The sequence below is a fragment of the Mycteria americana genome, chromosome 3 (genome assembly GCF_035582795.1).
Source record: "Mycteria americana isolate JAX WOST 10 ecotype Jacksonville Zoo and Gardens chromosome 3, USCA_MyAme_1.0, whole genome shotgun sequence".
NCBI lineage: Eukaryota > Metazoa > Chordata > Aves > Ciconiiformes > Ciconiidae > Mycteria > Mycteria americana.
The window spans coordinates 5,868,321-5,879,330 of NC_134367.1; the positions used below are offsets into that span (position 1 = coordinate 5,868,321).

At 45.6% G+C, this 11,010-nt stretch overlaps 1 protein-coding gene across 1 annotated transcript; it reads right to left on the reverse strand.

Annotated features, from left to right (window-relative positions):
* Positions 1-1,527: 1,527 nt before the first annotated feature.
* On the reverse strand, positions 1,528-7,250 carry LOC142407613 (opsin-5-like). Its single transcript, XM_075497244.1, has 4 exons — positions 7,178-7,250; positions 3,595-3,888; positions 2,660-2,991; positions 1,528-1,875 (listed from the first exon to the last, which is right to left on the reverse strand). The coding sequence occupies exons 1-4, from the start codon at positions 7,248-7,250 to the stop codon at positions 1,528-1,530; spliced, it is 1,047 nt and encodes a 348-aa protein (XP_075353359.1).
* Positions 7,251-11,010: the final 3,760 nt, after the last annotated feature.

Consider the following 11,010-nt stretch of genomic DNA (forward strand, 5'->3'; position numbering starts at 1 on the left):
CTTAAAGTTTCCTAACCCCCGACTTAGTAATTAATTTGTGCCTTAGTGTATGTTACAGCTTACGTCTCATTTTGTTTGTTCTTTTGTAATCCACACGCCACAGTAACAGAAATTCTCATAGCCACAGAAGTGTTTAAGCCTATCCTTTAATCCTGTTCTTGGCCATAGCTGAAGTTTATAAAATGAAACTAATTATTAGGGTTTGAGTGTGGTAGTTTCAAGAACTCAAAGTCCATTCACTATTGTTTTAGATTGTTGGTTAAAATCTATGCCAAATCTGCCTGTGATTTAACTCTTGTCTTCGCCGAACCTAATGCAAAGATAGATGTGGTCAGCTGAACAAGCAGGGGAAGCAAGAACTGCTGCAGCTATCAAGCCATATTTTGTGCAACATTTCAAACCTTAAAGATACGTGTTTATGTCCCTTAAAATCACAAACATTAAGTCAGAGAGAGAGAGATTTAAACTGTAGGAGCTCATAATTTCCACCTCAGAATCTCTTCTATTAAAACTGGCTAGCAGGAGGATGTTACGGTTGTACGTATGCTTTAAACTGAATCAGCAAACTCTGTTCTCGGTTGCAATTGTGTCAGTGCTCCAGCCAGTGGGGAACTCAGTATCTCAGGAGCTCCCACTGAAGCGATGAGAGCTGGGACTGCATCTACAGGATTACTTATTGCCGGGCAGGTTATCCTGGGGATGTCTTTTGTATGCTCTACAGAGTGCTCCTCCAGAAAACAAATGCTCCAACAGCTTTCATGGTAGAAGAGCTGTTATACCTCAGCAAGCAACAGCAAAAGTGCTCAGTTCCTTTCGCTGAGAGATTCCTTCACTTCTCCTTGTGCTGTTTGCGATACGCAGAAAGCATCCTTCGCTGACTGCCACATTTCCACCTAACCCCTTCAGACTAAGTAAGGCTGCTCGACTCCTTTTCGAGCTTGTGTTTTGAGGAGTCAGAACTATACCTCTGACGGAGCAAGGAACTGTGGATCTCTGTAAGACATTTTGATAGCAGCCACTTTATCATCTTTTCCTGGCAGTGAATATTTCTTGCTACCCATATGGTTTTCTGTCTGTATTGCTGGAAAGCTACACCCTCAGCTGTATTTATTTGGTAACACTTTGCGTTCAACCTACAATTTTCTCTGATGGCTGTTTTACAGATAGAGCCAAGAGTTTGCAGACAGATTGCATTAAAAAGTCAAAAGTATAAGACAAAAAACCCCAAATAATAAATGCTCTTTTAATTATAGCTGTTTTCCTGAAAATAAGTTTAGTTTATATGTTTTTATGTTTAGTACATAAATCTACCTATTTCCTCTAAAGTGGAAATTCTTGAAAAAAATAGTGGGTTTTTTTCGTTGTGTAGCTTAAAGACAATATTTGAGAGTTGCTTAAAAATATATATTTAAACCTCTGTATTTGACATAAGATATGCAGTGACAACCCCATGTGCTGCATTCCTACTCATTTGGACCCATGAGTGAGCCCAAGTTTCGAGCTATGTTGTGAAACCATCGCTGCATTTCAGCGAGCTGCAGCTCCCTGGCTCTCCACCTTTGCAGCTGAAGAGAGACGTACGTTGTCTCTCCCACTCCACATCATCGACACAGGATTTTCAGCAGAGTTGTTGGTGCCGAAGAAATGAACTCGCCAGCCAAAGCAACACTGCAATTGTTTAATTTCACGACGGAAAGTTTTGCTGAAGATGTAGTAAATAAAAGGGTTGTACGCTGTTGAAGATTTGGCAAACAGACAGGGCAGCAGTGTAACGATGGGCTGTAGGGAATCGCTGGAGTTAAATATGGACCAGAAGCTGGCTGCTGCATACGGTGTCCACGAGCTCAGGAAGCCAACCGAGATGAGCACAGCCATCTGAAAGGGAAACAGGGCTTCAGTTCTCAGCTTGCACTGACTGGGTCTGATGCTCAGACACGTAGTGTATGGATGAAACCACACCTGAACCAGCTGACATACCTGAAACCGTATGCTTGCTATGTTGTGATATGAGCACAGGTAACACTGGACAGTGCATATATGCTTTTATTCCCACCTAGCAGATCTACACTGTGGGTTTCTTATGAGGCCGTTGCTGTTTTCATCTCCTTCCCTGACTCTGGCTGCAATATGTCATGGGAGACACAGCCGAACCAGACAGTAGAGCCCATCACTAGACTGGCCTCTAGAAAGCTTGGGTCAATTCTGCTTTTCCACAAGAAATGAGCAACTAAGTACTTATTTGAAAAAATGTTATATTAAAACCTCCTGTTTCCATATAGAATTTCTGTGTAGCTCTCACTCAGAATAGCCACTCAGTCAATTAAAATACCTCGGATGACAGAACAAGACCTCCACCCCAGCTACAACATGAAAGGATTCAACAGCTATTCCAGCAAGACTGGAAATCTATGTCCATGAAAATCTTGGATGCAACTGCCTAAAGATTTAACAAGATGCATTGTAACTACGATATACTATCCTGATCAAGCTACTGAAATGACAAGGATTCCAGGAGCCTCCTGCTCCTCTGAGGAGTGCAGAGTATGGGTGAGCCTCAAACTATATCTCCATCTTTGGTCAATGAGCCATGCATGAGCAGAACCCATTCTCTGCTAGCTCCTGATTACTGCAGGCTCTTGTCATCACTGGGATAACTCACCAATGTCAGCTTCTTCTCCAGTTTAGCTGCATTAGGGATCCTGTCAATATTCTGGATCTCTTGGTACGCTTTATGAACCTTCCAGGCAATTCCCAAGTAACAGGCAACGATGGTCAGTGCAGGCAGGACTGTGCACAGGAGGAACATGCTCAGGATGAATGAAAAGCCATTGGAGGAGCTGTGGAACTTGCTCCAGGCTATTGTACAGGAGATGCCAAATGGCTCAGGACCATAGTAGCCCCAGCCTACCAAGGGCAGAATGGCCCAGAGCAAGGAGTAGAGCCAGATGAAAGTAATCAAGATGCGAACAGTGTTCTTGGTGATTTTGTTACCTGCAACAAAGAGGAAGAGCAAGCATATATGGACCTCATCTCAGCAACATGGTTTCTGCCATAACTTCTCCACCAGAAGGATGGTGGCTACAGATATGCCTGGGCTGCTGTTGCAGTTTCCTAACCTTTGGTCTTCTTGAGAAACATAACAGAAAGCGCCCATGGACTGGGTGAGACCTGAGCGCAGCCCTCAGTGCTGATCTAAAGTTTGGTAAGTCAGGCAGCTTTACAAGATCAAGTTGACCCAAAATGTACCTGCCCCCAGTCCAGGAATGCCAGGAGAACACTCCTTCCTCTCAAGTGTCAGTATGTCTGCTTGCACACAAATAGGAAGATAAGACAGCCTGGTCCAGCAAAAAATTTGGTCTCTGCACCCTCAGGTAGTTTCACTTGGTATTACTGAGAAGTGAGAAGCCTCACTGTTTAATAAGAAATTTAATCAGATCCTTCTAGGAACATTAGAGGTTTGATACTGGACTAAAAGTGGAGGCTTATTCCTACAGCTATTGAACTAATACTCCATGCCATATTCAGCAAAGTACCTCTCTGAACATAATAGCCCAAACGCACCACTACAAGGTTACCAGAAACATAAGTACTTACTGTTAGATTTGGATGAATTGGTAACAAGGAATCGAATCACAGCCATGGCACACAGGGTCATCATGCTGCAGACACCAAAAAGGAAACCCATCAGGGCATAATATATGCAGGATGCATCTCCTCCCAGCCAAGCGTGGTTCCAGGCAGATGCAATGGCCAGCGGATACATGCTGATTGCCATTCCAATATCTGCTATGGCCAAGTTGACTGTAAGCAGCTCCGGTGACTTCAGGAGGGAAGAGCGCTTCACAGCTGTAGCAAGGACGGCTGAATTTCCAAGGATTGTCAGGATGGCTGGAAGAGGAGAATCAGCACAGACAATAATATCACATAGTTAGCACACCTGTGAAATGCTTATGTATACAAAGGATGTGAAAAATACCGGTCGTTAGCCTGGGACTAAAGTCTAGAAGACAGGACAGACTGGGACACTAGCCAGAATTCGGCATCTCCCAGACCAACACAGTGCTGTGCTGATGCTTTGAAAACACACTGATGTGTACCTGCTATGAAACCTTGTTCTGCTGGCAAGGAAACTTGTCCTCTTAGACAGCAGATAGGAAATACCACCTGGATGGCATTTCTGAGAGCTGCTACACAGCTCGGCATCCTCACCACAGCATCCACTGTTTGGCTTCAGCCAGCTCTTGGGTTTCAGTTCCTGCTTCTCTGCTAGACAGGGATTTCCCAGTCAGGCTGTGTTTCCACTATGGACCTGCTAGAGCAAAGAGTGCTTCAGATTTCTGTTCAGAGCCTGCCGTCGTGCTGGCCAGCCTTACTGACTGGGGGAAATTGTGTCATACGAATAGTAGACCATATCTTGCCCTTTCCACACTATACCACACTATAGCTCTTCACTTCCATGTCACACACCCCTCTCCATGCGCTATATCCCACCTATTTCCCTGAGGCTTCTATCATGGCAAAAGCCCACACCCATTCGCTTCACTCTCTTTAAGTATCTTGCACAACATACTATCAAATAAAATGGGCCTATCCACCTTCATTTTTCCCTGGTAATACCCCCACTTACTTCTCCTTCTCCTGCCTGCTTGTCCCCTTCTCTCATCTGGTGCCCTCCTCTTCCCAAAGCCCTCCCTCTTTGCAACGTATCTCCCACTGGAGCCCCAGCACAAGCCTCCTGACTCTGAGCTGCCTTGATAGTCGACGTGTGCTGGCTGGGCAGCTCAGGGTCCTTGATGAGAATCACTACGTGCTGCCGTTCAGACACCCACGCTATTTTGGTGGTCTCTGAGTGCAGTGAGACAGACCACAGAAATCGTTTAGCCAGAGGCATGCAACGGACCAGAGATTGCTTTGCAAAAGGACTTGTCAGACATACATTATTCAGATATGCCATAGGGCTTCAAAGCGTTCATGACAACAGTGTCAAAAGTACACGTAGCGAACAACTCATTTTCTCTTTTCTTTTAAGTGAACATTGTGCTGGAGCTACGTTTTGATCAAAGGTTTTCCTGAGAAGGTGTCCTCTAAAGTCAGAAGTGAAGTAGGGAAACAGAAAAAGATTCTGTTGTGTTCCCTTGTCACTGTGAAAGCAGAAAGGCTGCATTTGCTCACAGATACCCCATAATAAAGTGCCCGCAGAGGAATTAATAAAGGCACATGCAACAAAATTGAATAAATACTTTGGCATAAATCCAAGGATGGGCAGAGATGCCGAGAGAAAGCCTTAAACAGAACAGAGGTACAAATCTGAGACCCCACATCCCTCATTCATTCACTTTCTGTCCGCACACGTTCACTTGGCACCTCTGCATATGCTTGAAGAGTTCCCTGAGCTCTGAAGAGTTGTATGTCTGCACACGCAGAGATGCCCACGGTGGCTTGGCACGGGACCGCTTGCTGACAGAGAACAACCTGTGGCTTGGTGGGAAGAGCACTCTCCTGCCAAATGACAGCCGCAGGCTGGGACATCCTCAGGCTGCAGGAGGAAGATGAACCCAGTTCACTTTCTTCTGTGACAGCCCTAACCACTGCGCAAGAGGTAGGAAGTAGCTCTTCGTCTTACCATCAGGGGTAGACATCCAGGCCCACCCTCTCCTTTACTTTGACAGATGCTATTCCCCTCCGTCCCACTGCCTGTGAGGCTGCTGGATGACACGGGAAAAAACTGTGCAAGAGTGGGCTAGTAAATAGCAGAGAGGCTTGTGGGGAGTGCTGCAGCCCATGCCCTGGCCTTGTTGGTTCCTAATGAAAACATAATTTCAGGGGACAAATAAGCCTTGCTGCAGCCCCCAGTGAGGTGGCAAAGCTACGGATAAATACAACACGGTTTCCGGTTAAGCTCACTGCTTCGTATATGGGATGTAGTGAGCCTGGCTGCTACACGGGGCTCTTGATCCAATGCTGGAAGCTATGCCTGAAGCCCCTTAGGCTCTTGATGCAATGCTGGAAGCTATGCCTGAAGCCCCTTAGGCTCTTGATGCAATGCTGGAAGCTGTGCCTAAAAGCCCCTTAGGAGAGGTGTGAGACTGTAGCATGGTGGCACAAGAGCAATATCAGCAAGGGGAGCTCCAGCCTCCAGCCCCTTTGTTGCTGCCTTGTCCCATTACCTTAACTGCATCTACATATTTATGTTTGTGTGAGAAAGGAGCTGGCATCCTGACTTGCATTAAAAGAAAAACCCTTCGTTGTTTCGCAGATAGTGATTTTTCACACCCTGAGTTGTACTCTCTGCTGTCAGCACAGCTGAGGGGACAGCACAGTGCAGTGCGGTGCAGGGAGACGTGTGCAGGAACAGGGGTGAGCTGTGAAATGCTAAAGCCCAGCATTGCTCCCCAGAGCCTCTCTATTAAAGCACATAAACATTTATGCTTGTCTTTCTTAACTGCATCTCAACCAGGGTTTTCAAATGAGCTGAAGGGATGAAGGTACTCGCACCTTAGCAAAATTCAATTGGACTGCATGCCTAAACCAATTCAGCTCCTCTCCAAATCTACACCGATAGTAAACAAATCACCTGGATACATGCAACAAACAGACAAGGAAGAAAACGCTTAGCTAAAGCCATGCTGGAGCAGACAGGTACATATCCCCACTTGTATTTCATTGTAAATCTGCCTTCAGCAGGGCAAACAGGCCATTATAGAAAACAGTTGTTCTATTTGGAAACCCTTTGCTATTTTATACCAGTTTATCCTACCGAGAGACAGCTGCTTTCCAGGCATAATGAACATCCCCCCTACAAGGGTCAGACCAAAGTTGCTCTCCCCTGATCGGTCTCATGAAACGGGCTGCCTCATCTCTCAATTCACAGGGCTGAGATGCCAGGATCAGCGGTAGACAACTTATTTTGAATACTTGTGATGCCGCAGAGGCAAACTTATGCTGGCAAGTCTTCAGCATCGAAACAAAAGATTGCAAATCTGAGAGTGGAGCTTAATCCTGGCATCCAACTGAGTCGAAGGCAATAAGCAGGAACCTATGTGGAAACCGATTTTCTATCATTTCCCTCCAGCTTCCTCTGGAGCTGCCGGCGCTGACCACAGCACAGACAGGGCAGCCCTGGTGTGTCTGCTCCTGGGCTTGAAGCAAACAAGCAGGCTGTGAAGGCAGAACTCACCTATGATCAGAAGAAAGACCCCAGCTCCATAATCCACTACCGGGTGGAGTTTGGAAATGTATTGCTCCTCCATTGTCCCTTGTGGAAGTGGGTGAAAGTTTTAAATCAAAGGCGAAGTGACTGTAGGGGCAAAGAGACCCTTCCTCATGGCTTGCCTGCTGCAGATGTGAGCCGGACAGTTGGGTGCTGTCTGTGTGAAAAGACCCTTCTGCTTTCTCCTCTCTCCCTCCCTCTGTGTGGCAGGGGAGAAGCCTGGAGTGAGAGAAAGGCTCCCTCCCTGGGGAGACAGAGTGAAAGCTAGGCAGAGCCACTGCCAGAGCGATCCCGCCTGCCTGCCTGCCTGGCTGGCAGAGCATCTCTCCACCCACTCCCTCCTCTCACACCGCTCTGCTCCTTGGCTTGTCAAGCACCTTCACAATGCAAATCCCTTCAGACTGCCATTGCTGAGCAAAAACAATTGTCGTTCAACCATCAGCAGCCTTGGGAAATAAATCCAGGCTGAGGAGAAGGAAGGTTGGGAGGTTTGTTTTCCAGCTTCATGGCTGCGTATGGGAAATACAAGTTTGGGGTGGGGGGATCTCTGTGTTGAAGTGTTAGAGGAAAGCTGTTTGCTGCAGGGATTCAGAAGGGTCAAAGTCACACCACTGAAGGCAGGGCTTTCAGAGCTGCTCCAGGGCAGAACTGGAGGATGCTCAGTCTGGTGCACACAGCTGCAGAGCACCATAGCAGAACCAAGCTCTCCGTTCAGTCTAGTGACACTCCAGTGTTTTTACTTGGCGAGCAATGCCTCACATCCAAGTTTACCTTCTCCTTGTAATATCTGAGCCTAAAATCATCATAATACTCTCTCAGTCTTTATAAACAATGCTAAGTTTTGCTCCAGGATCCATGTGTTACAGGCTCATCTATCAATTTACCTACGCAGGTCTTGATTTTGGTGCACGTAATTTACAGCTCTGCAGTTGCAATGCCATTAACTTGACTTTTAGCCTGGGCAGCACCCAGCTAGCACATTGAAGAGCTGATCTATTCTAAATTATTTAATTATAGTACCTGGATATGCTAAGCTGCATTAGCATCATTCTTTGCTTGGCCTATTTTATGCTGTTCCAACACAGGGAATTTTAAGATCCCCAAGAGCACGTAGGTATCTCATGTGCAATCTAGGTGGAATTTAGGCACTTAAGTATAGCAGTACCAGCCTAAATTCTGAAATCCTTAGGAATCTGAGAGACTTTAAAAGCTTTGAGTTTCACCAGAAAGCAAAACTGGCCATGCACAGATATGCTGCCACTTCAGCTTTGCTGCATGTCTCTATGCTTGTTCCCTGCTGAAGCTGTCTGGGATTTACACACCAGGCATCCCTCCACTAAAGACTTTGAGGAGTTTAATTCAGCACCCAAGTACATGCACCACAACACATGGAGCACAGGGCTCAGTAGCCCTCACAGCCTTCTCAGGGCACGTTTGTCCTAAAAGCTTAGCCATCCTCCCTGAAATGGAGAAATCGGTTCCCTCCTCTGGTTTCAGAGACTTGAATACATGTTTTTCCTGCAAGAGTGTTTTATTCTGCAGTTTATAGATGCATTGGGGTGAGGAAAATGCCATAACAGAAAGGTGCTTTCCTCTCCACTTGAAGCTGGATTGCACCACACCTAAGTCACAAGATTGGAGAGAGAGATAACAAATGGTATCTGACTGTGATGCTGAAGGGAGCCCTTACTCCAAAAATTGTTAATATATTTTACAATGGACAGCTATGGCATAAAAAAACATGCAGGGGTAATGGTGGTTCAGTATTGACCACTAGCTACAGCTTCAAAGTGAACCAATCTTACAGAGGTGCTGCTCAGGGTATAGTTATCACTTCAGAGAAACAAAATCTTTGTATCTGGGACCATGGCCCCACATCAGGCTTCCCCACTGTCAGCATGCTGGGTGTTAAGAGTTTTGTTCTTACTAAATCTGCCTCCAGCACTGAATAGAGAACTTGGATACCAAATTCAGTACTAATTCTGCTGTCACAGCTTACTTTTAAAGGAGACTGAGCATTACTAAGAGTTAGGTGGCTTCATTAGCCCACAGCAATGCTCTAGTTCCCAAGTCCTGCTGCCAGGAGCTGGATATAGACTAGATATAGCAGAGGAGAGCAGAGAGGGAATGCCTATTTTTCCATTGGAGAATAGATACTGTACCTCCTAGTATTATCAGAGCGGAGGTTTCAAGAGATGCTACAACCCAGTGATTCCCATCCTCAGAAACCATTTTCCTATGCTAAACTACTTCTTGACTGAGGCTGGCTTATGTGTAGTCAGCCCAAGTATTTCTGAAAAATTCCCCCAACGCATCCCATGTTGCTCCAAAGTCAGTAGAAGCACAACCAAGTCTGCATGTATTTATGGCATAGATAAGTGCTAGGAGATGGAACAGTCCACCGGCTTTTCTCCAAAGCTTATAAAATTCTAATTCGATGACAGAAATTGCTGGTCTGAAAAATCTAAGCAGATAAGACAAAAAGGTCGTGAAGTTCCTGTTTAAACTGGACAGCTAGGAAGGCATGAGTTATGGGTAGAGGGAAGACAAAAGGAGCAGGAGGGACTTTGACTCTTATCTGGGTGAAGAGAGACTGATGTTCCAAACCTTGATCCAATGAAAAGAGTACACGGAATCACAGAATCACTGAGGCTGGAAGGCACCTCTGAAGATCACCTAGTTAAAGCCCGCTGCTTAGAACAGGATCAGCTACAGCAGATTCCTCAAGGCTGTGTCCAGTTGGGTCTTGTATACCTCTAAGGATGGAGACTCCACAAGAGGTGGAGCTCCTCTGTGGGCAACTTGTTCCAGTGCCCCTCTGTGGTCTCATTCAAAGTCTCATATGGTTTTTGAATAACGACACCACCTAACTCAAGAAATCAAGCACCTACTCATTAGCTGTTCAGTGCAGATGTCCTTCACCGAATGTTCCTTGGCAGCAGATAGTCAGCTGAATGTGGCTGTTTGCTGCAACGCCTCTCAAGCCTTGGGTGTATAAGCAAGTGAGTATCAGTTTAGAGGAGGAAGGTTGGATACATACAATATTTATTATGAAACGAAGTTCTCGTATCAGAAAAGGCTAAAAAGGGGCAGATATGATGTCTCAAAAACATGCCTAGTAATGAGAGTCTTAAATAGCTCGATCAAATCAGTGTAGTCTGTTCAAGAAAGAGAGGTTACCATTTGATCCCAATTTGGGGAAGAAATGTCTGCTAGAGTCAGCAAAAGACACAGTAAATCCTGACAGAAAGCAGAAGATTGCTGCATTCTGACAATTAATTCTGTACAGTGCACACAAAACCATAAAATAGGTAAATTAAACAATGCCAGATCACCACAAAGATGCTGGAATCCAACTGTTCACCTTATTAAATTCATAGAACAGTTGCTGGCACTGTTTTGGGCTGGGCCAACTAGCACTGTCCTAAGTCATTCCCAGGCACAGGACAGCTAAAATGGGCCCAGGACCATTCCCAGTGAGGTCATCGGTTTTGAAGACAAAATGACACTGTTTAGTTCCGCATGTTGCCCCATGCATTTTGCTCTTATCGTGAGTGCAAACATTTAGCTGAGAAATAGATTCTGAAGGTGCAGTCATTAGATGAGAAGTGACTGTTTTAAAGGATAGTTAGTGCTCAAATAGAGCTTATAAGTCTGATAAAGAAAATTCTTTGGAAAGTTTACTGGCCTGTGCTATGCAGTCAGCTCACCTAACGTTTCTTTTTCGCCTTCTTGGTAAAAACACAACAGCAGGCTCAGTTCAAGAAGCCTGATGTCACCCAATCCAAGCCAGATCTCCT